Here is a 27,956-nt window from a genome sequence, read left to right as displayed (position 1 = left end):
AAAGATTACCAAAATGGGAATACTCTGAAAAGTACAAATACCTAAAAAAGAAAAAAAAAAAACTTTTTTACTGTCATCACTATACTACAAAAAAAAAAAAAAACCCGACACTGGAAACTCTTTCAAGTAAAGCTGACAGAATATGTCACTACAGAAAGCTTCACCATTTCTAATGTATATGTATTTTATATATTTTGAATCTATATAATAATATCCTATGAGAAGGAGTTTTTAATGCTCTATTTTTGATTGCAGAAAAGTAAAGGAGCGCATTAATATGACCCCATTAGATCCCAGTGTCCCAGCAGTGCTGTTTAAATTAAATGAATTTTCTGGCTAGGCTGTCCCCAGTCTGTCCAGAGACTTCTGCAGAGCTGTGCTACAATTTATTACAAAGATTAAGAACATTAAAACACCCCCCTTTACTCGACCCAATGTGAAAAAGGCTCAGAGGTCTGGTCTGGACAGAGTGGGTTTGTGTCAGTGCTCAGCTATGAAAGGGTTAAGCAAGCAGGAGGAAATCCCGCCTTGCTGACGAGCTCTACAGCGACCTTGTAAACATTTAGTTGAGCCCGAGCTGAAGAGACACACCACGGAGACACGTTGAGATGTAGCACAGCTTAGAAGGACAGAGTCCTTTCCTTTCTCCCAGTACTGAATCTGACCGATCGGAGACATTATTGCATGGCACATGGGAGACCATTGCGTGTGAAGACGCGTGTACTGGGCCGATCAATTGGGAACGCAGGTGAAAGGTGTCCATATTCAATGTTTCTTTCAACCCCCCCTTTTATTTGCCTGCCTTGATTTACGCATAGTGTATCCCCTAAATACGTAGCACACACTCCGAGCCTTGGATGTAGTCGTCGAGGGAACATCTGGCAGCTTTTCATTTTGTTTGAATCACACTGGATGGAATATAGACAATGAGCCACGGGTTTCTGCTTGTGTTTCGGACCTTTGTGACTCTGCTGCTTTTTGAGAGCACCCCTGTTTCAGCATTTAGTGATGCACTTGAAAAAAGTGCAAACACCAGATTGAGTCTTCAACAGAAGAAGCCGTGGACTTCAGCTTTACCTGTGGGAGTCTTCAGCACTGACAGCAGGACAGAGACCCACAGACAAGATGATGTGCACAAGAGCACACCAACAATAACCCATTTTGCCCACTCAGGTAGGAATCATTATACCAAGTCATTACAATTTCAGGAAAAACTAAACAAATGAACCTCAGAGGGTTTACATCTTCAACCAATGAGCAAGGCATATAAATGGATGGAATTCTTTTTTATAGAAAAATGCACTACATTCACATTTCTAGGCGAAAGATATATACTAAAGAACAAGTGCAATTTAAACCCTGTATCAAAATGTTAAGAACCCCCTAATTACTGTGAAACATGTTAGTGCCAGCACCATGGTATGCACATTTCTATATTAACAATACACACTAAAGACACCAGAGTGCGTATCATTTTGTAATGGAGTAATGTGTATGCTTGGAATTAACACACAACTTTCAAACTTGTGTTAAAAAGTAATTTTTAAGCGTTTTTGCAAGAAAAACGTTTGGGAAGTTTGGGGAAAAGTGGAAAAAGGTAGACATCTAACCAAAAAGACAGGGTTTTCTTAGAAGCTAAAGGTGATTCAATGAGGTTGTAGTTAATGGGTGTATACTCTTAACCAGGATTCATTTGTTCTTTTTCACTGGGTTTTTTTCTATTTTCTATTTATGATTTTATTCAGTTAAAAGGTGGGAAAAGTTTAATTGTATACACTACCAAAATATATAATTGTTGTTTTTATATTCACTGTACATTAACCACTATGTACTGTATCCACTGGGTTAACAGCTGTAGTAGTTTGTTTTTCATTTCTTTAAAGCATAATCCACATTGTGATTTGGCCACAGCATCATTAATGTAAATATTATCCATACTGGTTTGGATAAAAACAAGAACAAAAATTAAGACAATTTAAGTAAAGCATTGTCTAAACCATATAGGATCAAATTCTTTATACTGTCCACAGTAAACAGATTTGTAACAGATTTGATAATGTTGCAAACCCAGTCCAGAGAAATACATTTGTTTTTTTGTCTTCACTACACTTTACAGGAATTGGATATGGTGGTTCACAAAACAAAATACTCAGTCTGATTCAGTCTGCTTAGATGCATTTTTTATCAGGATTATTATATCATCGGCTGTCGTCATATTGTCTAAAATATTAAGTTACCCTCCAGTATGTGCTTTATACAAAACCCACTGGTAATGCAGAAGTCAGGTCATAGAGAGTTTGTTGAAGTCCTGAAGAACATAAGCGTATTTAACCCAATACAGTATCTTACACTGAAATAGGTTATTTTTCCGTCCTTGATTATTGTCAAGCAAGAGGAAATATATAGTACTCTATAGTTGTACACATTAGATGTATAAATATCATTTAATAACATGTATGGCCAGTTCAAACCATAGTATTTAAATCTTTTTTTAGTTTAGAAAGTCTCCAAAGTGAGCAAAGAGCCATGACTTAGCACTTCAAGAGAATGAAAGACAAAGCATTGGATTAGCTAAAGACAAGAAATCATAGGCAACAGCAAAGCTCCTCGTTGTATATATAAATGTCTTTGCTGGTGTGACGATGGTACTATGAGCCCAGCATTAGCTTTCTGTGACAAACAAAATTTGTTGGCCACAGATGGTCACTGTTACTCACCCATTCACACACACAGCTGCAGACAGTGAACATATGTGTCTATTAGTTCCACAGAACAATGTATAATAGCTGTCACTGTAAATGTATCAATAGCTCAACATCGCAAATGATATATAATACATTATTATAAATAAATAAATTAATGTTTGATGTAGCGCCTTGCTCCTGGAGGTACTTTGTTTTGGTTCACTGTGTACTTTAAACTGAATTACATTACTAAATACAGTAAAAACAGATAAGCCAATGTACTTTAACAATCTAAAATACCATGTGGAAACGTGAAAAATTATATTTGTCCACTTTTGAAGTGTATATTTTTTATTATTATGTTCTCTGTTGTTAGAAACTTTAGGCACAGACTTGATAGTGTTAGCAAGCTAGCTAAAGCACAAAGCAATAAATATATACATGAATAACTCTTTTTACTCTAAATATAACTAAATTTAGACACAGAGCATACAGAGACATGTACAAGCACTCCTCCCTGTTTATCACTAGCCAGATATTTCAGAGTACTCTAGTTCAACAACTGGGTAACAATACAAATTGTAGGACAAATCATTCATAATTGTTCATAAAACTGTACACAGAACCGATTTCCTTCTGTAGTATCTTATGGACTACTCATTTATTTACACTTTTTACCCACCTTAGATTGGCTGCTGACTTCTGTCTGGCACTCTATATTCAGACTACTTTTGTGCTTGAAGTTGGGGTTTAACGACATTTAATTAATGGTGAATGACATACAAATATCCCACCTAATCTAACCCATTATCCATCACACACAGGGTTGTTGGGGCAGCTTAGGAATGTATTATAATTTTTTTAAATTACATCTTGTTTTTCGAAAAAAATTATATGTGCTGTATTTTAATTGAATGTACTGTAATATGTAGAGTTACTAATATTGACAGAAAAACATTCTTGCTTACATGTAAAATAGTACATCCTGTTTTTTTAATTCTGTACCCAGTCAAAATGTGAACTCCCTGAAAATTGTTACAAATGTGCAATGGATAAATACACATTGCTAAGAGGTGGCAGGCGGGTTAAGACTGTTTGGATAGCAGCAACGATGATGTCATCATGGAGACTGGCTGGATATTGGTGTCTGGAATGTGTCCTTGTGTTTGATGCAGAATGAGAAATTTCTATGAATAGCTCACCAATAATCAATGTAGTGTACATACAGGATTATGTTATACATTATGCATGCTAGTTTCTTTTCTGTGTCCCTGCAGTGACTGGTCGTAGTAGAGGGGTTGAGCCACTGGGGAAGACAAGACCTTTTGTCATTGTGGACGGACAAAGGAGGAGCCTGAGTCACATTTTACAGGTGAGGAAAGCAAATCTTTACCCTCTGTGGGCATTATCAGCTTGTTCAGAAAGAAACAAGATGGCTTGTATATCACACCACAGCTTTGGAGAGTGAAGGCTAGCACATGTTACATGAAGTTAGCCATGTAACATGTAATAGCCTGCATTTCCTTTTTAAAAGTGCTCAAGTGGCATCACAGGGCAGCTGAACACATGAAATGTTCTAACTTCACTCCTCTATATACATGAGCTCACATACATTTACAATTGACATGCCACTCTGACTAACAGGGGAGTGAGTAATGATAATTTCTCCCACGCAGAGAGCATGTCCAATTTCTCTCGCTCTTTCGCTCTCAAGGACTTTCGGCCATGTATGACTGAGGCTTGTTCTGGTTTCAATATTGCCAATGATATGGAGAATGTGTTTCAGCTTTCTGTCTGCTAAACATTTTTTTTTTGGAGGGGATTTGATTGTTTTTCTAGAACATCGAAAGAGACAGAGTAGAAAATCAGTTTAGAGCGGCTGTGAATGTCGCCACTGAGGCTGCGTATCTGGGGCTCTGGGTGGATCGTTATAGACAGATTTAATCACAGATGCAATGTCTGTACGCTGATTTCTGTCAATAGGCAGAGCCAGGATTCTGGTCTGATAGGCTTTTTCAGAAAGCTACGTTCACTGACAGCTGTCATATGCTAAAGTGTCAATTTGTAGAATAAGGAAACCAGCAGTGTTATCCAACAGATAATCACCAATTACAGTAAACCAAAATATTTTATAATGTACTGTCATATTTGATTTTTCTGCAACTATTATTATATGCCTGCATTATATTTACAGAATGTGCTACAAATCACATGTTTCATAATCTGCACATATTGTGTGAGGCATTAGGCTAATTATATATCAAGCACAGATTTATCATCACATTACAGAATGCTGTTCTCTGCTAGTTTGGCAGTGATCATATACAGAAACCACTCGTTTTACAAATACTTTTGTATTTACATATTGATCATGAAATAACCTTTTGATTAATCTAACATTGGGCATTGGCACAAAGCTGCTTTGCAGAAATCTGGACAGAGATTTAAGATTTAAGATCCCTAATGAGCACGGAAACTCCCTAAGACGATAATAATGAACTGCAACTGTGTGGTGCTGTGGCCGAACTTGACCCTATACAACTGAAAGATATTTAGTAATTCCATATCATAATTTTTTTTCCTATCTTCCTATAAATGTTATAAAATATATGTAATGACACAGCACTCTAGACCTAAACACCGCTGTCATTTGTGATCAGTTTTACAATATCTCACAAAAATTAGTACACCCCTCAAATTTAATCAACCATTTTAGTATGTCTTCTTAAGGGAAAACACTATAGAAATAAAACTTGGATATGTTTTAGAGTAGTCAATGTGCAGCTTGTATACCAGTACAGATTTACTGTCCTCTAAAAATAACTCAACATACAGCCCTTAATGTCAATATAGCTGGCAACACAAGTAAGTACACCCTAAGTGAAAACAGCTGTACGCCATGTAACCATACAAAGTCACATGTCCTACTCATGATGTTCATGTTTCTGTCTGCTTGTCAGGACCATACAAATTTGTGTATGTTATACTAGAGCGGTTAAGTCTGGTTCTTTGATTACAATTCTCTCATATTGGATGTGCACATACCACTGGATGTTCAACATGGCACCTCATGGCAAAGACTCTCTGAGGATTTGAGAATTTTAATTGTTTCTCTCCACATACATGGCCAGGGCTATAAAAATATCAGTAACACCTTGAAACTGAGTTACAGTACAGTGGCCAGAGTCATACAGAGGTTTTCCAAGACGAGTTGCACTCAGAACAGGCCTCTCAATGGTCCATCAAAGAAATTGAGTCTGCCAGCATTGCTTTAGAGGTTGCAGAAGCAGAAGGTCCGCTTGTCAGTGCTCAGACCATACCACACACAGTGCAACAAGTCGGTTTGTGTGGCTGCCATCCCAGAAGGAAACCCTCGCTAGTTCACAAGAAAAGTTCACAAGAAAAGCCCACAAACAGTTTGCTGAAGACAACCTGTCGGAGCATGAATTACTGGGACCATGTCCTGTGGTCTGATGAGACTAAGGTAAACTTGTTTTTCTCAAATGGTGTCTAGCATGTATGGCAGTGCCCTGGTTAAAAGTACCAAGAAAATTGTGTCTTGCCTACAGTAAAGCATGGTGGTGGTAGCATCATGGTCTGGGGCTGCATGAGTGCTGCTGGTACTGCAATTGCTTATACATTTATGAAAACTGTATTTACCTTAATCCATGTAGAGTATGAACTGTCTTTAACTTGCTGTGTGAGCATCATAATGTCCTCCACATTATCACTGACAAGCTCCATTGTTCAAAACAGTCAGCAAAATTGTCTATTACTGGCATTTCCCCTGTTGGCCATCGACTGTGAGTGATGTCACTTCCCAATACAAACACCCAATAATATAGTCCCACCCCTGACACGTGACATCTTTTAGTGCAAGGCAACAGAAATGCAAATGCAAACTGAGCAAGGCTTTGGAAATTCAAATGCAAAAGGAATTGTGATTCCATTTGAGTTTTGGCAGGTTACAAACGTGACACAGAGAATGTGAAAAAGCAAAATATTAATATATTTGGTAATATTGCTATTTAAATATGACATGGTCATAACTCGTAAAACTCAGGAAATACAGTTGCAAATGGGCTTTGCGTTTGCATTTGAAATTTGACAGTCACTGTTAAAGGTCAACTAATATGTGTTTTTCTCTGGCTGATGCCGATATTTAGAAATCAGGGCAGTGTCCAGTTTGTTCGCGAAAGCGAAAACGCAAACGGTAATGCAAAAATCTGCAGTTGCGTTTGGATTATGTCACAATTTATGCGCTCACATATGAAAAATCCTTTTGAATATTGTCTGAAATATCCTTCCATATGTGTGTGTTGAGGGGGATATCACAGGATATGATATCAGGGGTCTTCTTAGCTGCACAGGACATGGCCATCCCCTTAATGTAGCCTCCACTTCCTCTCTTCTCAGATCATACGTTTTTCAGGAAGTCTCCAGTAAAAAATAAATGCCAGCTTTTGCACCTACATCCTTCCTGCACTGCAAGAGGGAAGAAAAAAAGGAAACTAGCCAGCAGATCCACCTCTCATCACTTCTTGTTCTCTCATTTAAAAAAAGCACAGACTGAAGACATGACTGAGCAATTTCTCTGTGCCTTCACGAACTGGACCAGACTCTGACATTCACTTTATTTTCAGCTTAGCTTCAGAACTTTGTGGAGAGGCAGCCATGCACACACACAAACACACAACACACAAACGAATCATGTAGCCATATGTAGACTTATCTCTAAGCATTTTTACATCTTTAAAAAAAAGTTTTTCTAAGATACTGTAGCCTATCAAGACACAATATAGTACCAAGTGAGTGTCATATATTATAGTGAATGTAGTCCTGCTCATCACATGTGAGCTATTATAAAATTATCATAAACCATGAATATGTTTCTTCTTCTTCTTCTTTCGGCTTCTCCCATTAGGGGTCGCAACAGCAGATCATCCGTCTCCATACCTCCCTGTCCTCTATATCTGCCTCTTTCAACCCAACTACCTGCATGTCTTCCCTCACCACATCCATAAACCTCTTCTTTGGCCTTCCTCTTTTCCTTCTTCCTGGTGGCTCCATCCTCAGCATTCTCCTACTGATATCCCCCTATGTCCCTCCTCTGCACATGTCCAAACCATCTCAATCTCACCTCCCTCACCTTATCTCCAAAACGTCCTACATGCGCTGTCCCTCTAATAAACTCATTTCTAATCCTGTCCATCCTCATCACTCCCAACGAAAACCTCAACATCTTCAGCTCTGCACCTCCTGTCTTTTAGTCAGTGCCACTGTCTCTAAACCATACAACATCGCAGGTCTCACCACAGTCCTATAAACTTTCCCTTTCACTCTTGCAGATACCCTTCTATCATAAATCACTCCTGTTACTCTTTTCCACCCACTCCACCCTGCCTGCACTCTTTTCTTAAACCTATTTTAAGACTTTGAAGCTTAAATTTGTCTATGTGACAATATTAAGGGTATCCTTACAGGGTAAGATGGCAGGTTTTGTAAAGCTTTTTTGTGTGTGAGTAATAAGAAATACACACATGGTTGTAACTCATCTGGTTCTTTATTGTTGTAAATATCATTAGCTAGAAGTCTCTTTCTGAGATGCATAGGGTGTGTGTGTGTGTGTGTGTGTCAGTGAATCAGGCAGCTTTTGCAACCATGGCAACTGCATTCTGTTTTTAGATTGTTTTTCCAAAAATGAGGAAAGGTGGGGAGCAGTGTGTCTGTTCAAAGAAAGAGGAAAGGTGGGGTGATGCCATGGGTGTGGGTGTCGGTATGTGTGTATGGGTGTATGTGCATGTGTAATTTATTAGCCTTTTTCTGTTCCTCTCTAACTGACACCCATTCACGAACAAAGGTTTCTTCTTTGGTCCACCCTGTGCCTTTAACTATTATTTGCTTCCAAATGCCAAGTCTGACCTCAGACGATGTGGAATTAGTCAAACCCCTTAAACTCACAACACTAAACATAGAGTCTACATTTCTCAATTTGGTCACTGTGTACCTCTCCTGTTACATTTTACTGTACAGCCTGAAAAAATCAGTGGATTTACTTAATATAAAATATCTCCACACATAATCTTAATTCCAAAATACGTTTGTGTGTATTAACTATCAGGTAACAATAACATGTACAGGTTAGCCTATTTACACTATATACACATATACTGTGTCCAATTTCATCTACTATTTGGTGTAAATAGCATCTGAGATTAGAATTAGTGTGTCCCAGATTGTAGTATGTGAAAATAAATGTTTTGTGACTGCAAACATGGCAGACATGTAACATAGGTGACACACGTTTTTGTGAAACGTAAATGCAATTGTGAGAGAAAAAAAATATTATTTAATGGAATGGTTAATATAAATCAGAACTAGTTTTATATTAAGAAGCATGTTTACAGTTTGCTGTGTAACTAGGCAAAAACATTCTCTTCTGTTACATAATGTTATTAGTATGTGTTAGTACTCAAATACATAGACTTTGTCTTCACAAAAAGTACTTTAAGTGCATAGATGTGGGTTGTTTGCAAGTATGTTTTGTAAATGCTGACCATCAGCTGGACCATTAGCTGGATCTTATATGTACAGTGCAAGGCTGCTTGACCTGTTGGGTTAAGAAATAAAAGTTTTCTGACTGGGGATCAAATGTATCAAAGGTAAAATATGGCATACTATTACAGAAAAAAGAATCAATGCCAGGGTGATGTGAAATGGCCTGAGGCAAACCGGATGCTTTCTTAACATCATGAAGTATTAGTATAATGTTTAATGTTAGCACGTCCACAAGACAAGTTAGTTTGTGTGATCACTTAAATTATTAAATAGAAACCCTTCTACCACAGAGGAAGCCCTAATGCATGTTTCAAAGCACTGACACCCATGAATCCTTCCATAAATGTTAAATTATATTCTTACAAAATGCTCTACCATTTAAATGTTTTTACATTTTTCTTTTTTAAATGCAGCAATTTTTTTGCCTTAGGTAACATAGACTGTGATAGCATTAAAACATTAATATATACATCTATCAACTATATTACATTCAGCACTAATGTCATAGCCGTGCTGCTCTAGAAAATTTATTAAAATTATATTTCAACTCTGAAAAGGCTTATGCTGGTTTGAACTCGTATTCCTTTTTGTCTCTGCCTTGGCCACACTAAACAGCACTGCATAGTTAAGTGAGTTCATGGCATCACTTAGTCAGACTTACATTTGTACACACTGAGGGTCTCTGTGATATTCCAATGTGAGGCTGTGCTGCTGTATTTTTTTTAAGTCTATGATTAATCTGCAAATGTGTGAGTATCTGAGTGTGTAGCCACACTGTTTTGCTTATCAGCATGACAACACATCAAAACATTCATTCACTGACCTATTAAGTGTGCTACATAAGAAATTGATAAAAAGGCAGCTACTGAAATGTATCAAAGAATGGAAAGTAAGTGGCTCTGTATGATAGGGTGTTGCTTTTATCATACACACAAGGGATTTGAGAACACAAGGTTTTATGGGGGTCTCGCTTCTCATTCCACCATGCTTGTAAAGTTCTTGAAATGTTTTGTAAAAGCAAAGAGACCATCAGAGGGAGTTCAACAGTATCTGTCAGAAGTCATTTTGTAAAAGAGACACTGTAGTAATACCGTGTCTTAATACTAGCATTACTATCTCCATACCTTACTCATAACCACAAGACTAGTGTTATTGTAATATAAAAAAAAAAACAATAAGTGTAAATCTTCTGTTATGAGTCACTGAAAGGAAGATGGACTTTGCTCGCCCAGCATCCGTCCGCTAATCTTACCCACTCCCTCTTTTTATTCTCGCTGAGCCTTGCTTAGGAACCACACCCAGCATTCATGCACTGCTGAGGTAATCCCGCCAGCTGGAACATGTGTGTAGGGACATTGCATCATGGACAGGAGGTGGGGTGTATGGTGGTGTGATAGAGAGAGAGAGCAGTAAAGGGTGGTGCAGACATCAAGTGCTTGAAGTCAGAGAATGGTTGAAAGGCTCCAGAGAGTCAGGAGATAACAGCATGAAGATGGACAACAAAAGGGATACAGAGAAGGCAATGAGTGAAAAGATCAGAAAGAAACTGCAGGAAGGAGATAGAGGAGGAGGAAGGAAAAGGAGGAGGAGGAAAATGAAGTAACTGGTGTGTAGGAGGTGTTATCTGCATAGCGTAGATGTGAGTGCCATTAGTACTGCCTCTTGACACCACTGTTTGTCTTGTGATGACTTCTGAGAGAAGCCAAGTCGCACATCTTTTACTTATTTCTTTTTTTTTTTTTTTTATCCAAGTGCTCTTCTCTTTCCATCTCCTATTCCTCCTCATCTTCGCTTCGCTTTCCTTATTCTCTGTTTTCTCTTCTTTGTTGATTTTTTAATGCATTACCTTGTCCTAAGATAATGGTCTTGTTTGTCCCACGACTTCTTTTTGCCATTCTTTGGTTTATACTGCAGTTATATTTCCACCCCTTCATATTATTTGCATAGAAACAGTAGCTGGCTCTTTGTCCACATTCCACAAAAGTGTCTTGAATATTTGTGTCTGAGTTCTTCCCTGTGAAATCTCCAAATAGCTGGTTGTGAGTGTTTGACATTTGTATCATTAAGGTTCTTACAGTTTTACTTATGTAAAAAAAACACAGTATCAAGTCAGCATCACTCAGAGCAGATAGGGATAGCATAATAGTTAGATAAAAACTTAGATATTATGCAAGAGGAGCATATTTTTATTTATTTGGATCAAGTGAATGCATTCTTTCCCCTTGCTTTCTTATACTGAAATATAGTAAGAAGAAATCTTTTAACCAATGACTAATAAATGTTAATATTGATCAGAAACCAAGCATAGCCTTTTGTAGCATAATTATCAGCATTGGACAAGTTTCAAATGAATTAAAAAAACAATCAAATAGGATGACCATCACTCAAGTTAAATGGAAATATTACTAAATCTTGAGCTCAGTAATAAGTTTACTGGTGCCTGTCAGCCTGGAAAATGTGATAATGCTGGTTTTCTTTTGAGATAGCGTCTGTGCGAAGTCTCTGTTCCCACATGAAGGGAGAGAAGAAAGACAGGAAACTGTGGCATCAGTGCAGAAGGAAGCTGACCGAGTTTTCACTTTTGCACTAGTCCTTTTGGGTGTGGGCGGTGGTTATCATTTGTCTGTGTGCAACTGTGCTAGTACATGTACATGTGTGTTGAAATCACTTAATCTGGCAGTTTTCCTACTCTGGCTCCTCTGAGCAGGAAGGAGGCTCATAAGTAAAGAAGGGAAGTGTGATTTGTGCAAGACTAAGTTAACAGGATGTTAGATGAATGTTAAGAGTGCAAAAAGGAAAAGAACTGTGTTTATAGTGCAGAACTGCCTGCCTCACTTAACTATGTCAGCAGCAAGATCAGCAGATATTTTGTTCTTAATGGTGATGTGTGTGTGTGTGTGTGTGTGTGTGTGTGTGTGTGTGTGTGTGGAGGGGGAATTAGACATCTCACCACAGTGCACAAGGTTTCATCAATAAGTTAAAATCTGCCAAGCTGCAGAAACTGAACTTGGTCCATTAAAGAGATAGCATTCCTGCATGTTAACATAAATACAGAGGATTGCATTGAGAAGCAATTTATAGGTGCAGTATATCAGCTTTTACTTTATATTCTTTTATAGAGATATGGTCATTCTAATACAAATATTTGTCCTCTTTGTAAAAACCTTTATTATAAAGAATTTAATGTAACCTAAGTTATATTATTTTCGGATCTAATCACATCAGATTGAATTAACTAATGAATTATGCATACAATCCTTATGCAGAACTTTATTCTTTTGCATAATATAGTATCGCTGTCTCCGAGTATTCCCAGTAATTCAGTATATCATTAACTTTGATGTATACATCATCACAACAAAATGTGCCTTTGTAGGCTTTTGCAGTTGCAGTAACGAGGCAGACTCTGCTTTCATAAGGAAAACGATAATATGAGTCATTTCCTGTCTGCTACTTTATATTACGAAATATTTAAAGTTGTGACTGGAATTATATGTATTGTTTATATTTATGTATATACATTCAATGTGTATAATATAAATAGTTTCAGTTATTTTACATCCTGAGATTCTGGCTGTGTTACAAAAATAATTGAATGCTGCATATCAATCATGATTATTCTTCTTCTACAGGATGGCCACCCAGACAGACTGGTGTGTGGGCTGCAAGTGGGAGACAGCCTTCTTCTGCTGGACCTGGAAAAGAACAAGTGAGTGTGCAATCACAGATTTGCAGCATATGAGGGCAACGTATTATTACGTCTATCTTATGCTTATTTTTGTTTATCTGCGTTCCTGCCACCTTAGTCATGTTTTTCTTTTGAATTTTGCAGAGAACTATTACCCAAGCCACCTAATGTCTTCTACTACCTTCCAAATGGAATAGGGGTGTCCATGGAGGAGAGCCAGTTGGTAGGTTAATTTATTAGGGTTACTAATTTAAATAAATACTTTTAGCAAATCCTAGTATCCTGCTTTCACAGCATTGTTACATAATTGCTGTGCCACTTGCCTATGGGTCCTGTGAGATTGACTGTGTGTTGGGTAGTTACCGAGTGGAAAGGGGAAAATGGCAGAGAAGAGTGATATATTTAACTTTACCTGTTTTCTTTTAGACTCAGTGTTGCTACCATGGTTCTGTGAGAGGGTTCCCCCAGTCCCGCGTAGCCATTAGCACCTGTGATGGTTTACGGTAAGACTTTTATTTGTTAGTCTTCTGTTTCTTTAAGCCCATTCAGCCGATGTTTATTTGGATTACATCAGGGGTCTTCAACCTTTTTCAGGTCCAGGACCCTTAGGCGATAGAGACATGGGGCAGGGACCCCTGATAAAAAATGTGTCAAGCATAGCCACTGATATTAATAGAAACCAATCAAATTATGGTAGTTATATTATGTTAAAACAACTATGTAGTTGTTGTACATGCATCATTGTGTGTATATTTTCATATATTTTCAAATTCTACAAAAAGATCTATGCATCATATATCAATAAACATATGTTTTGCACTTAAAATCACAATTTATTAAGTTGTTTTGTACATTTAACTATCAGTTGGACTATTATTCATTTACATGAACTTCCTCTTTGATATGAATAAAACATAACATTTAATTTTACTGTCGGGTGGACAATTATACATTTACATGAACATCAGCTTTAACCTCCCGGTTGAAGACCCATAAATTAGATGATTGCGTTACTCCAGTCATGTTGTTCATATAATTTAAACGATAGCTAATATTGGTTGTGGTTCTTCTGAAGCAGAATAGGTATAAATAAAATTGCACGGCTGAGTTTGCAATTATGAATCTTAGAGATAGTGATGGCGGTTGAATATGAACAACCTGTTAGAAGTGAACACAGTCAATAGGTAAATAATGAGAGAAATATGAAGTTTGAATAACAACAAAGCATTATTACAAATAGAAATGCATAAGTACAGAATTGCTCCTGGTTGTGGGTTATGAAAGTGTACTGTTTTGTGCAGAATTCATTTATCTCCAGTAATCAAATTTATACTGATCAGGGTAGCATAAATGCAAAACCAGTTCCAGGGACACTGGCCATAAATTGTCCCTCAATCAAAGCGTGCACATTCAGAGCTAGCATAGCCAATCCATTTATTTACTCAACATAAAGAGCATAGGATCGAACCGTCAATTCCGTAAAGCAGAAACACTGCCCACTGAACCTGTTTGAATTCTACACACAGACATAATTACTTGTGTTTCTTTGTTGTTTACCATATGTCTGGTCACTGCATGGCCTGCACATCAAGGGACGAGGGTAGCTCAGAGCCAGGACCGACATTTTTTTCAATGGAATGTAGATAGTTAAGACAATATTATAAATGTGATTTATAATTTTGCAGACAATATGAATATAAGGAGGGTTGAGAATATTTTTAAATGGAAAAAGTGTCATTTATACACAAGTACTGCGTTTAAGCACGTATGCATGGACAGTAATACAAAGTGATGTATAGTGGGGAAGAGGAAATCAATATTAGTGAAGTAACTCTGCTGTTTATCTTTGCAGGGGAGTGATTGTAATCAATTCGAGTTTGAGCTTTGAAGTGCAGCCAGAGGAATTTGACAAAGGCGTAAGGAGAAATGGTAGTTCAGAAGAAGAGATGGAATTGCACACGCTTTACCCAACGTACCAGCTGAGCTCTGAATCTGGGGGATGTGGTGTTTCTCACACTTACATTCCACCCATTCAGAATATTCCACAAATGCACAGGGTGAGAACTGTGTGTGTGTGTGTGTGTGTGTGTGTGTGTGTGTGTGTGTGTGTGTGTGTGTGTGTGTGTGTGTGTGTGTGTGTGCATGCACCCGTGTCTATAGCTGTTTACTTCTGCCCTATAATGTCTTACATCAGTCTACTGCACATATTTATAGGTCTGTTTGTTTCATAGATTAAAAGAGATATTCTCTTAGAGACCAAATACATTGAGCTTGTGTTGGTGGTTGATCACAAAGAGGTAAGCATATGTTTGTTTTGTTTGTTTTGTTTGTTGTTACAATTTTTCTTTTGAATAAGTCAAGTTATTAATAAAATAAAATAAAAAATACATTTTGCAGCTCAGTAATCCACATTTAATACTCCAGCACCATCTATTGGTATTTTACTGCTCTAAAAAAGCATAGAATTTTCAGGAACTTTTTTTATCTGATTAAATATTGTGGTTTAATGTATGTTTTTCCCCATAAATGTCTTTGCCACAGTACCTTAATTATCAGAAGAACAAAAAGACTGTTATTTATCGCATGCTAGATGTGGCCAACCAGGTCGACTGGGTGAGTTCATTTAAGGAATTTGTTTTGATATCTTTTCATTTGTGACCTTAGGGTACAATATTTGTTTATGTGCCCAACTAATAAAACAAATAGACAAAAAGCAAATTAAACATGTATATCTTGAATCCTGTAACTGAATGTTCAGTGTTATCACCTAAGTCTAATGCATCCAAAGTTTATTTAAGTGTTAGTGTGAAATCAGATGAAAAGAACGGCTCTTAAACTGTGCTACACTGTATTATATGCTTTAACTTTTTTAAAGTTGGTCTGATGTTTTGTTCTCCGTGTCCCACCTTGTATGCATCTCAGTTCTATCGGCCACTGAATGTGCGAGTGGCCCTGGTGGGGCTGGAGATCTGGAGTGATAACAATAAGATCCTAATAGATAAGAGCCCTAGTGACACACTCAGACGCTTTTTGGAATGGAGGAACAGAGAACTGCTGCCACGACTACGCCATGACAACGCACAACTGGTCATGTAAGGTTTAATCACTATGGCTGTTGAAGTCACTGTTAATTTACATTATTGGTGTAACAGTGTAAAATATTGCAGCACATATATGTTATTTGTACTTTTTTAAGGGGTGAGTCATTTGATGGCACTACAGTAGGCATGGCCTCTCAGTCTTCTATGTGCACTAAGGACAGATCTGGAGGAGTTAATGTGGTGAGACTCTGGATTATTATATGACATTCAGACCTATTGAGTGATTTTCACTGGTTTATAGATTCTTTCAGAGGCTGGAGAGCTTACTTCTCTTCTCACATGGTTATACAGAAACTGCTGAGATGTTGGTAGACAACATTGTAGTCTTGTATTCTTATAGTCATCTGTGCCATCTACTCATCATAACTTACCACTGTTAATCAGTGAAGCGTGTGCAATGCTAAAAAAAACATGATTGATATGCGATAGCACACACCAGAACAAGCTCCTCACCCATTTTTTGTGCTGTAGGATCATCTGGTAAGTGTGCTGGGGGTTGCATCCACAGTGGCACATGAGCTCGGCCATAACCTGGGCATGAACCATGACACAGCTGACCGCAGTTGTCACTGCCAGAATGAACCACGTCTGGGGGGCTGCATCATGGAGCCGTCCACAGGGTAAGTTCATTAGTGCAGGAGTCTAAACATAACAATCACATTATATGATGACAAACTAAATAGCTGCTTACAGTGTTACAGTTTCTAGTTACAGAAAATTGAATGACATTCCACTTTATGGGTAGTTGAAGTGTCCAAATGTGGTTATATTTGAAAACTGCTTTAGTATTTTGTTTAAACTATCTAGTTAAGTTGAAGGGTTCCTGTAAGCACTGGATAGCACATAGCACAACTCGTCAAATATATACCAATTGCAGTGGCATTAATGCAAACTTGATCAAGCTTTGATACACAGTCCAAAGTAGAGGTCGGCCAATTGATCGGGGCGATTACTGGCATTTTTTGAAACAGTCAGGATCAGCCAAATGTGCTGCAAATTAGGCAGGCGCATCTAAAACACCAAACTGTGCGTGTACAATTTGCACTTGCGTGAGAGAACATAACTCTCTCATACCAGCAGGTGGCAGTAGTCTGTATTCCACATCGAAAAAAAACCCCAAAACAGCTAAAACTGAATATATATATAAAGCGGGCAGCAATTACACCTGCCCTGATCGTGGATTCCTGTAGCTTATTTTTTTTTCTTCAATCATGTCTGCTAAGTTGCAATGACAAGGGCAAGAATGACAAGTCTGTTTTTTACCTTCGTGTGCTTATTCGTTAAGCTAATTTTTAACATGCAAAAAAGCTGAAAAACAGCTGATGTCGTCCAACCATAGTCAACGGTGCAGAATAAACTAAAGCTGACTGACACTCAAAACCCACTCCACAATCCCCGACCGTCAGCCTGCCGTGTCCCGGGCTTATCATTCGTTCTTAATCTGGCCTTATATATTTCATTGGTTAAATATTATACTGCTTTTGGAGAGAGAATGAGATTAACATTTGGAGGGAGAATGAGATTAACATTTGGAGGGAGAATGAGATTAACATTTGGAGGGAGAATGAGTAACATTTGGAGGGAGAATGAGAATAATTTTTTGGAACTGTATTGTTAGCGAGTCTTCAGCCAGCTGTAGTTTAGGCTATAGGTCCACTGATTGGAGAGGCTTGTGTTGTTCAATAATTTTTATTTAAAAAATGTTCTGTTTCACGTCTTATTAATTTAGTATTAGATATTATGAGATAAAGGGGGGTAGAAAAATGTACCAAAAACAATCGGCATCATATATCGGTTATCGGCTGGCAAAAACCCCATAGTGGTCGACCTCAAGTCTAAAATATGTTTATACTTTACACTCACACCCTTATGAGTTAAAAGTCATACACTGGATTTTAAAGGCCCAAACATTTTCCAGCATGACGATGCGCCAGTGCTCCATTTAAGGTTTGCTAAAGTTTGAATGGAAGAACTCAAGTGGCCTGCACACAACCCGGCTCTTAAGTCTGCTGTACACCTACTGGTAAAAGGAATGTTGAATATGTGCCAGGCCTGCTTGCCCAACACCTTACTAATGTTCATGTGATGAATAAGCAAATGATCAAATGATGGTTATTTCCAGCCATGTGTCTTATTTACAGGTTTATGCCAGGTCAGCTGTTTAGTAGCTGCAGTGAGAAAGATCTCTCTGTAAGCCTAATGCATGGGGGAGGCATGTGCCTTTTTAATGTGCCACAGCCAGAGAAGATGCTGGGAGGTCCACGCTGTGGCAACCTGTACGTGGAGAAGGGAGAAGAGTGCGATTGTGGCCTACTTGATGTAAGAAGTAGTACTGAATTTGTGAACACTTAACTAAATATTCTTGAAGAAGATCATGTTCTCTAGGTTTCTAAAGTGTGTGTGTGTGTGTGTGTGTGCAGGAATGTACTGACCCTTGTTGTAATGCCAGCACCTGTAAGCTAGTTCCAGGTTCCCAGTGTTCCTCTGATGGCATTTGCTGTGAGAACTGCCAAGTATGTATGATGTTTTCCCTCGTATACTTCAATTCATACATTATTCATGTTCATAACTATTAATGTAATAATAGCTATCTCATATCTTTCTTTTGCTTGCTTGCTTCATTTTGCTTTCTCTGGGCAGCTGCGTACTGCTGGCTCATTGTGTCGAGAGGCTCTGGGAGAATGTGATCTACCAGAGTACTGCACCGGTTCCTCGCCACACTGCCCACCCAATGTGTTCTTACAGAATGGCGAGACGTGTGAGGATGGCACCTCCTACTGTTATAGTGGAGTGTGTTCCATTATGGATCAGCAGTGTCGTATGCTGTGGGGAGCAAGTAAGTGAATCCTGTTTTTTTCTTAGATTTATAATAAATAAAGAAATAATTTTTCGTAGATTTATTGGTAAGAAACAAAGACTCTATTATAGGTTACTATTTTGTATCAATATGGCCTTAGTGTACCAAATGTATCACAAATACAGTTCAGTGGAACCTTGACACTTGCGACCTCGATAGTTCGCAACTTTTCAGATTTTTCGGAAGCCGCAAATGGTTTGTAGTTTGGAGTTTGTACTAATAAATTACATAAAAATGTTTGAAAAACTATTTTGTTATTGTATTATTCATTTCAAGTAGTAAATACATTTTAATAAAAAATCTTAATAAAAAAATTTTAATAAAAAAAGTTATGAGAAGTAATTCACAATTTTTGTTGAGTGTACAGTAGAGAACATGTACAATTCCCCTTAAAAAATAAATCACCAAAAGGAGAGAGTCTGCAGTACTGCAGAAGTCTTATGCACATTCAAAGAAATGTAAAGCAAAAATGCTTTCAAAACTAATTTTATAAAGAGATTTTTGAAAAAAGGAAAATCTATTTGTACAGTTTTGCATGAAAATTAGTTGGTATAATTTCCTGATCAACTTGCAGAATGTTTCCTGTTTTAGACTGTCTCACTTGCTTCTTTTTATTGCATTCTTTACTGACATAAAATACACTTTTTTATTTAAGCAATATAATAGTTTTTCTATTTTTTTTTTTTTTTGGACTGCCTCAATAATGCTTTTTTTGTTCATTACTGTATATAACACAAATCAGTTTGTTAATCTCATATGAATAATATAATTAGATTTAATTAACATATTACTTATAAGATAAGTATTTTAAAGGGGTATTATCTAGTTTATGTCTAAATTACTCATGTCTGCTCATCTGTGTTTTTGGTTCTTTCAGACTCCACTCGTGCTTCTTCAGGCTGCTTCTCCATTAACAAACAGGGCAACATGTTCGGCAACTGTGGCCAGAGGCCCAATGGCACCTATATTCCTTGCTCAAATGAGTATGTGTCCTCAAATACTTAAATCTGCTAGAATAGTCTCTAAAATCAGATGGTCACTACAAACATTATGTCATAAATGACATTCAATTATGGTTGAAAAATGATTATTAAATTAGCAGTATTCTTACAAGTGATGTTTAAAGAGATGACGTTTTGTTCATGTTTTGATTTGTTTTCTAGTCATGTGCAGTGTGGTAGAATCCAGTGTCAGGGTGGCAGTGATCGCCCACTGATAGACTCAGATGCAAAGATTCTGACAAGCAAGGTGAAACTGAACCAGAGTGAATTAACCTGTCGAGGTGTATATTTCCGCATGGGTGATGATGTTTCTGATCCAGCCATGGTAGCCCAGGGAACTGCATGTGCTCCTGGCAAGGTCAGTTTTTACATTGCAGCTGCACATATTACATATTGTATATGTTAATGTATATGTGCATTTACAACATGTGCTCTTGGGTGCTTGTATTTAATTACCTGTAACTAATTGGTAGTAAAATTCTTTTTGACTGTAAAGGCATTATGGTGAAAAATTGTAAATGTAACTGTGGCTTACTAAATTATTTTAGCTTAATAAAGCTGTGATGGATTGGCAGTGATAGATTGATGCTTTTCCCCTTGCACTTAGTTAAATATGAATGCTACAGTGGCAGTGCAGTAATACTCTATGTTGTAGTTAGAATTATTTTGTGTTTATATACTATGTAATTCTTTCTCTAGATGTGTTTAGACCAGCGCTGTCAGGATGTGTCTGTCCTTGGTATTGAGGAGTGCCGTAGTAAATGCAACAGCCATGGGGTGAGATGTTCACACTTGCAGCACTGCTTTCTTTTTTCTGTATTTCTCTTTTTGGAAAATCTTCCAGTGCTTTGTAAAATAAATTATTTCGTAATCACTTGTTCGGCTTTGAAGTGCCAATATTTCATAAATGCTGTTGTACATCCAATTAACATTTGCCACAGTTAAAAGGGTTTGTACCTTTTAGAGTCTTTGATGCCTGCAATCTAAATCCCACTTGCAATAAAATTTATGACATACTATTCTCTTTTTTTTTCAAAACTGCACTGTCCTCTGTAAACAAAATCTTAAAACAAAGAACCTTGCAAAATGCATTTCAGATATTACACCTGATATAACAAGCAGGTACCAACAGGCAATACCAATTCATCTCCTATTGCTTTTTTCTCTCTATGTGCAGGTGTGTAACAGCAATAAGAACTGTCACTGTGATGTAGGCTGGGCTCCACCAGACTGTAAATACTCAGGAACAGGAGGCAGTGTGGACAGCGGCCCTGCACGTCAACCCAGAGGTGCCAACAAGCAATTCTTACTTGTTTGGTTAACATATACATTTTGGCATATCTCTTTTCATATAACTCTTGCGTATTAATGTATCTATGTACATGTTTGTTTGCAGATTCCAATCCTATGCGTGTAGCTCTGCTAGTGATTTTTTTATTTGTGCTGCCGGTGACACTATTGTTCCTGGCACTCCGCTTTTCTCCCTGCCGCCGAAGGTTTTTATGTTTCAACAGCACCCCCTTCAGCAAAACCAGACAGCCCAGCCGGTGAGAGAGAGAGAGAGAATGAAAGAAATGCTGCCTTGTTATGCTGAATGTTTCTAAACGAACTGATCATTTCATATGTGCTTTTAACTAATAAGGAGACCTTTTGACTTCCACCTTTCTTTCTTGTACCCATAACACAGTAATGTCTCTGTGGCTCATATTGCATTATTCATGAATCTACCAGAGGAACACTCTGAGAGGTATTTGATAAATATGTGCAGTAATGTTAATTATATTAAACATTATTGCACATATGTATATGTAGTGTAGTTCATTACAGGTAGATATTGTATGCTTTATATGAAATTACTCTGAAAAAAGCAATGAGCAGGATAGTGCAGTAGGTATTAGACTAATGTGTTGCAGAAGAGAATTGTGTTGAGACATACTGTATGTCATTTTGTTTCAGCTACATGCCTTGTAAGAGTACAGTGACCTTAGCTAGGGTGCTCGTTTTTACTTCTAGTTTCTCTTCTAGTTCTAGTTGAATAGTTCTGACTGAGCATTTGTTGTGCACAGAACCCCTGCCAATGAGCGAGCGAACGCACATAATGGAGAGCAAATCCTGCCGCTGAGGTACCAGTGGACTCCGCAGAACAACATACCACTCACACGAGCCATTAGCAAGGTACCGGGTGTTTCTTTTTTCTCTTCATTTCTGATTGAAATAAATAAAAACAACCCAATGTGTCCATTATGAGCCTTGAAAAGAAAAGAAAATCTGCTTTCTTGTTGATAGAGAAAAAAACACAAAAAAAGACTAATCTAAATGTTGTTTTTGTGCATTTAAAGCTTGTGTATTTATGCCTAAGCAAGTCTGCAGAATTCATTGAGTCACTGCAGGTTCCATTGTAATTTTTTTCCTTTTTGGCTAATACTATTACATAATTCTTTGAACTGAATTGTTACTGGAATAACTAAACAAAGATTGGTTTTGCAGAGCAGCTTAAGAAGGAAATATCTAACCTGCTGTTACAGTTTTAAAGCTCACACTTGTTCAGTCGACACTGATTATAAGACAACAGACTGTTGTGTTACAGTCCGTGACTACTACAGCACTACAGTGTGTGTCATTGGCATGCTGTTTATTATACTAAGGCTTTGGCAACACCTACATCACCTGTTTCCTGCCTGTATTTGCTTTCATTTTTAGGGCTACATGGAGCATCTGACACCATTGACTGTGCATGACAGCTTTATAGGAGTTGTAAACACCTCATATCTCACATCCTACAGCTGTAGTAGAATGGAAATGAAGTAGCATACACAGTCAGTTATTTCTACAGCAAATCTGGTTTTATCTAAAAACCTTCTTTTAATTAACTTGCTTTTAACTGAAATGTATCAGCACTCACTGTTTAAACATAATTTGTGCATGTACTGTCTACCTTTCATCTATTGTGCATCTGGAAAATATTCACAGCGCTTCTAGTTTTCCACATTTTATGTTACAGCCTTATTCCAAAATGGATTAAATTCATTATTTTCCTCAAACGTCTACAAACAGTACCCCATAATGAAAGAAATGTGTTTGAAATTTATTACAAATAAAAAAATGACAATACAATCACCTGTACATAAGTATTCACAGCCTTTGCTCAATACTTTGTTGAAGCACCTTTGGCACAAATTACAGCCTCAACTCTTTTTGAGAATGATGCTACAAGCTTCATTCAAACTATTTTTGGGCAGGTTCTCCTATTCTTCTTGGCAGAACCTCTCAAGCTCCATCAGGTTGGATGGAGCCACTCCTTTGTTATCTGTCCCCCCCAGTCTGAGGTCCAGAGCACTCTGGAGCAGGTTTTCATCAAGGGTGTCTCTGTAGATTACTGCATTCATCTTTCTCTCGAATCTGACTAGTCTTCCAGTTCCTGCTGCTAAAAAACATCCCAACAGCATGAAGCTGCCACAACCATGCTCCACTGTAGGGATGGAATTGGCCAGGTGATGAGTGGTGCCTGTTTTTTCCAGACGTGACGCTTGGCATTCAGGCCAAAGTGTTCAACCTTTGTTTCTCATGGTCTGAGAGTCCTTCAGGTGCTTTTGGAAAATACTCCAGGCAGGTTGTCATATTTCTTTTACTGAGGAGTGGCTTCTGTCAGTTCTTTTTGGTGGAGTGCTGCAGAGATGGTTGTTCTTCTGGAAGGTTCTCCTCTCTCCACAGAGAAACACTGAAGCTCTTTTACAGTGGCCATGGGTTGTTCACCTCCCTGACTAAGGCCCGTCTCCCCGATTGCTTATTTTGGTCGGGCTGTCCGCTCTAGGAAGAGTCCTGGTGGTTGCAAACTTATTCAATCTACGGATGATTGAGGTCACTGTGCTCATTAGGACCTTCAATACTGCAGAAGTTTTTTTCTGTACCCTTCTCCAGATCTGTGCCTCGATACAATCTTGTCTCAGAGGTCTACAGACAATTCCTTGGACTTTATGGCTTGGAAATGCAATGTTAACCTGATATAGACAGGTGTGTGCTTTCCAAATCATGTCCAACCAACTGAATTTACCACAGGTGGACTCCAGTCAAGTTGTAGAAACATCTTAAGGATGATCAGTGGAAGCAGGATGCACCTGAGCTCAATTCTAAGTGCCATGGCAAAAGCTGTGAATGATTTTATTGTTTTTTATTTTTAATACACTTGCGAAGATTTCAAACAAACCTTTTTCCGTTGTCATTATATGGTTTTGTTTGTAGAAATTTAAGGACAATAATGAATTTAATCTATTTTAAAATAAGGCAGTAACATAAAATATAGATAAGTGAGGCACTGTGAATACTTTCTGGATGTTCAGTACTACTCCCTCAATCCCCTGCCCCTTCGCTGTCTTTTTTCTATCTGTTTGTCTATCTCTGTCTCTCTATGGTTAGGCTCAAACCAGACCTGCTGCTCCTACTAAACCTCTTCCACCCGATCCTGTCTCTAAACAGCCTGTCCAGGTAACCTGTCCTCATCTAGAAAGGTAGCTTGAGACAGAGTGGACATTGTATATCTCACACTTAATTATAGTCTAAGGCATACATACTGTGCAATGATCATTTTCTTAGGTAAAAAAAATGTTTTATTATACTGTATACTATTATACAACATTTTTACCTTTAGAATTTTTTTATTTATTTATTGTTTACTTTTTAATTTAATTTTATTGTATTTTCTCATATTTCTGGATTCTGTTAATATAAACTAATCCATATTATATTTACTTACTAATAATAGCACATCTGCTTATTCTTTCTCTGCTGCCACAGTCGGCAGTGCAACGGCCTGCCCCTCCCAACAAGCCCCTCCCTCCTGACCCCGCCCCCTCAGAGAGCAAGGCACAGCAAAAGGTATAGGCGGGTTACAGCTGCGCATGACCACCTGGACCCGTACTTTATGTGGCACAGCAGAGAATCCTCATCTCTTACTTTGCAATATCAATCATGTCACCTGCTTTCTGTCTCCAGTGTTGTGTAGCTTGTGCCTGAGCTGTGTATGCCAGTGCATGTGTTTATGTACATCGGTTTCTGGGTGCTGGTGTGAATCAGATTAAGGCTGGGTTTCTGAGCAGTATCCGAATAAGACAGCTGTCTACTGTCTACTTAAAAAATAATAATAATAACCTATTTCGCACAATGGTGATTTTTTTTATTTTTGAGCTCAAGGTGGGAAACCCTGCTTTAAGTGAGTTTTAATTTGCTGCAGGTCTTGTTAGTGGTCTTCAATGTGATTAATTGTTTTTGTTGATTGTAAAGGGAGACCGAGTAAGTAGGAAAAGAAAAAGGATGTCATGCAGGCATAATTGTCTTGTGTCATCTACATTAAGGTCCTTTGGATTGCCTGCTTAAACCTTAAAACTTACTCTGTCCCCCTTTACAGGTCATGTGGTTGAAAAATAATGTAAGTGAGCTTACATGCTTAAGTTAATCAAGGGGATGTATTGTTTTCCTGGAGTGCCGGATAATGCATGGCCTGTGATTCTCTCTGACTGATTCAGGATGGATTAGTGTTGTGACATGAGAATAAACTGGTGGTCGTGATTGTAGGTATTAGTTTCATCCGGTTTTTTTCTCTGTTAAACCCCTGCATCTTTCAATGGATCTCCAGTTGAAGGTGACTCGACCGGTTGCACCAAGCAAGCCTCTTCCCCCTGACCCTGTCCTGTCTGACAGACAGGTACCAGCACCTGCAGACCTAAGAGAGATGGTCCTCAGGCTATGCGCTAATCTTCTTCATATTGTGCGTGAACAGCATATTGGATTCTTATTATGACTCTCCTCTTTCAGAGCCAAAAGCAGACCCCCCCCAGACCTCCAGTTCCCAGGAAGCCTTTGCCTGCAGACCCCTCTGGTTATTCTGATCCTTTGCCCCGGTTGCCCCCATCTGAGCCATTAGGACACCACACAGCTGCTGCTTCTGTCAGTTTCAGCCCTTCTGCTGCTGCTGGTCCTGCAAGGTACATATCCTAGTTGGGAGTTGTCTGTTTGTAACTCATTATCGGTTTTGATTAACAGAACCTCCAAGCATTTAGAATGGCTTGTATGACTAAAAATATTTAGATATAATGTGTATGTTTGTACTGTCAGAATGAATTGCTCAGTTTTTTTAATGCAGCATAAACAGAATTTGAATAGAAAAATGTTTAATATCGTACACGTTTCAAATTGTAAGATTTTCCCTTTGACAACAATTTTTAATAGAAGTTAAATGCTGCTTGATGAAGGCTCCCAATGCCAATAATGGGATTTTTGCATATTTTCAGTTACGTACCATATATATATATATATATATATATATATATATATATATATATATATATATATATATATATATATATATATATATACACATAAAAAAAAGATAAAATAAACAAAGTATGCTTTTTATTTTTTTCAAATAAAGTGTGATGTATGATATACAGTCACTGTCCACTTATTGGGAACACCTGTACATTCATACAATTATCCAATTATCCACATCATCGATGCTAAGTTTAATGCAAAGAGAAAAAAACATGCAAATACAGGTCAAGCACTTCACTTTATGTTTCCATTAGACATCAGAATGAAGTGTGTATGCCATGGAATGGATGTTGATTCTACAAGAGCTGATTTGAGAATTTCACAAACTGCTGATTTTCACCATCAACAGTCTGTAGACTTTCAGAGTTTAAACAGAAACCAAAAATCACTAACCAAGTGACAGTTCTCTGGGTAGAAACACCTTGTAGATAAGACAGGCGAAACAGGCAAAAGGAAAATGGCCAAATTGCTTTAAGCTGTCACGAAGGATATAGTAATTTATATAGTAACTCTTTACAATTTTGATTAATTAAAAGCATCCTAGCATTCACACAGAAACGTTAAACCCTTGAGGCGGATGAGCTACAACAGCAGGTGACCACTTTGTGTTCCATTTCTGTCAACTTAGAACAAGAATCTGGCTATAATATGCAAAGCCTCACCCAAACAGCAGAACACTAACTGAACTCTTGAGCTGCATAAACAAGCTTATTTTCATTGTGCTGCTGATATGTGATTTGCTGATTGAATAACAGAATAAATGTACATGTCTACAGGTATTATTATTAAAGTAGATGGTAAGTGTATATTGAGCATATAATGAACAGGAGGCCATTTTAATAGATCAGAACAGTGAATGTGTAAAGTGCAGCAAAAACAAAACAAGATTTAAAATGTTCTCTCTCTTTACTTAGACGTCCCCTGGTGCCCCCACTCAGGGCAGTACACCAACCCAGGAAGTTCCATGCACCTCCCCAGGTGTAAGCAGTGGCCGCTGCAGTGGCCTGGTATTGTACTGAGGACTGATGCACTTCTAATTGCACTGGCCATGAAGGACTCAGCACAGCTGAGCCAAAGTCATGCAAGATTTATCTAAACAAATGTATCTAAAAGGAGAGAGCAAGTTTATTTTAACACATGGACAAACACAAAATGATTATCTAGTCAACATGCTGATCATGAAGAAAGGCTCAGCCATTTGAGCTGTTAAATCCTCTTTAATGTGCTAAGAAGAGTTCTATATTTCTATGTGTCATCCCCAGCTACATTGCTAATGTCTATCTATACGTTAAGACACAATGTTCTAAAGTTAAAGGGCTAGTAATCTACCCTGAACTTCCAGACAGTAACTAAAGATTTGGCAGTAGCTAAATTCAGAAACTATCTAAAAGATTTCTTGTTACTCTATTAAAGCACCTTGATTGCCTTGAGCAAGCTACTGAAATATGTATTTGTATTAGAAATTTTGAATTCTGTTTATTTAGTAATTTTAAAGCAGGAGATATAAAGAGGATTACACTGTAAAGTCCCACCTGTTCTACGTGGCACTTATTTCTGTGTAAAAACCTCACACGTCTATAGCCTGAGAGATGGTCATTAATTGTGAAAACAGAAAAAGATATTGATGCTGCTGGTCTGGACTCTTTGCCTTTTGTACATAGTAAAAGTATGAGAGGGGATGTTATTGTTTATTTTGCAAAATACAGTATTTTTATGCAATAAACTTGGAATGTGTTTTTAAAA

At 37.8% G+C, this 27,956-nt stretch overlaps 1 protein-coding gene across 10 annotated transcripts; it reads left to right on the top strand.

The window, feature by feature from the left end:
- Positions 1 to 531: 531 nt before the first annotated feature.
- Positions 532 to 27,956, top strand: adam15 (ADAM metallopeptidase domain 15). Of its 10 annotated transcripts, XM_046847259.1 has the most exons (25): positions 534 to 1,173; positions 3,962 to 4,056; positions 12,875 to 12,951; positions 13,075 to 13,153; positions 13,357 to 13,433; positions 14,783 to 14,987; positions 15,162 to 15,227; positions 15,472 to 15,543; positions 15,853 to 16,022; positions 16,127 to 16,211; positions 16,503 to 16,651; positions 18,173 to 18,350; positions 18,452 to 18,544; positions 18,672 to 18,867; positions 19,766 to 19,871; positions 20,052 to 20,247; positions 20,589 to 20,666; positions 21,067 to 21,178; positions 21,286 to 21,436; positions 21,956 to 22,064; positions 24,303 to 24,371; positions 24,681 to 24,761; positions 25,519 to 25,587; positions 25,698 to 25,867; positions 27,128 to 27,956. In XM_046847259.1, exons 1-25 carry the CDS (start codon positions 927 to 929, stop codon positions 27,195 to 27,197), a joined length of 3,000 nt encoding a protein of 999 aa, XP_046703215.1. In that variant the 5' UTR covers positions 534 to 926; the 3' UTR covers positions 27,198 to 27,956. The 10 variants fall into 10 exon arrangements, 8 of the variants coding, with proteins under 8 accessions (XP_046703219.1, XP_046703215.1, XP_046703222.1 ...); XR_006925397.1 differs by lacking the exon at positions 27,128 to 27,956 and having other exon boundaries at positions 533 to 1,173; positions 24,303 to 24,394; positions 25,698 to 25,762; XM_046847267.1 differs by lacking the exons at positions 534 to 1,173; positions 3,962 to 4,056 and adding an exon at positions 10,737 to 10,881.

Source organism: Silurus meridionalis, chromosome 4, assembly GCF_014805685.1.
Source record: "Silurus meridionalis isolate SWU-2019-XX chromosome 4, ASM1480568v1, whole genome shotgun sequence".
In the NCBI taxonomy this organism is placed as follows: domain Eukaryota; kingdom Metazoa; phylum Chordata; class Actinopteri; order Siluriformes; family Siluridae; genus Silurus; species Silurus meridionalis.
Note: the sequence above shows the minus strand (reverse complement) of the source record. Positions and strands in the feature narration are given on the sequence as shown.

Excerpts from the sequence above, each read along its gene's own strand:
- adam15 (XM_046847259.1), top strand. The coding sequence starts at position 927 with ATGAGCCACGGGTTTCTGCTTGTGTTTCGGACCTTTGTGACTCTGCTG. Across the intron at positions 12,952-13,074 it reads CTGGACCTGGAAAAGAACAA|AGAACTATTACCCAAGCCAC; the intron begins GTGAGTGTGCAA and ends TGAATTTTGCAG. Across the intron at positions 15,228-15,471 it reads TGGTGGTTGATCACAAAGAG|TACCTTAATTATCAGAAGAA; the intron begins GTAAGCATATGT and ends TCTTTGCCACAG.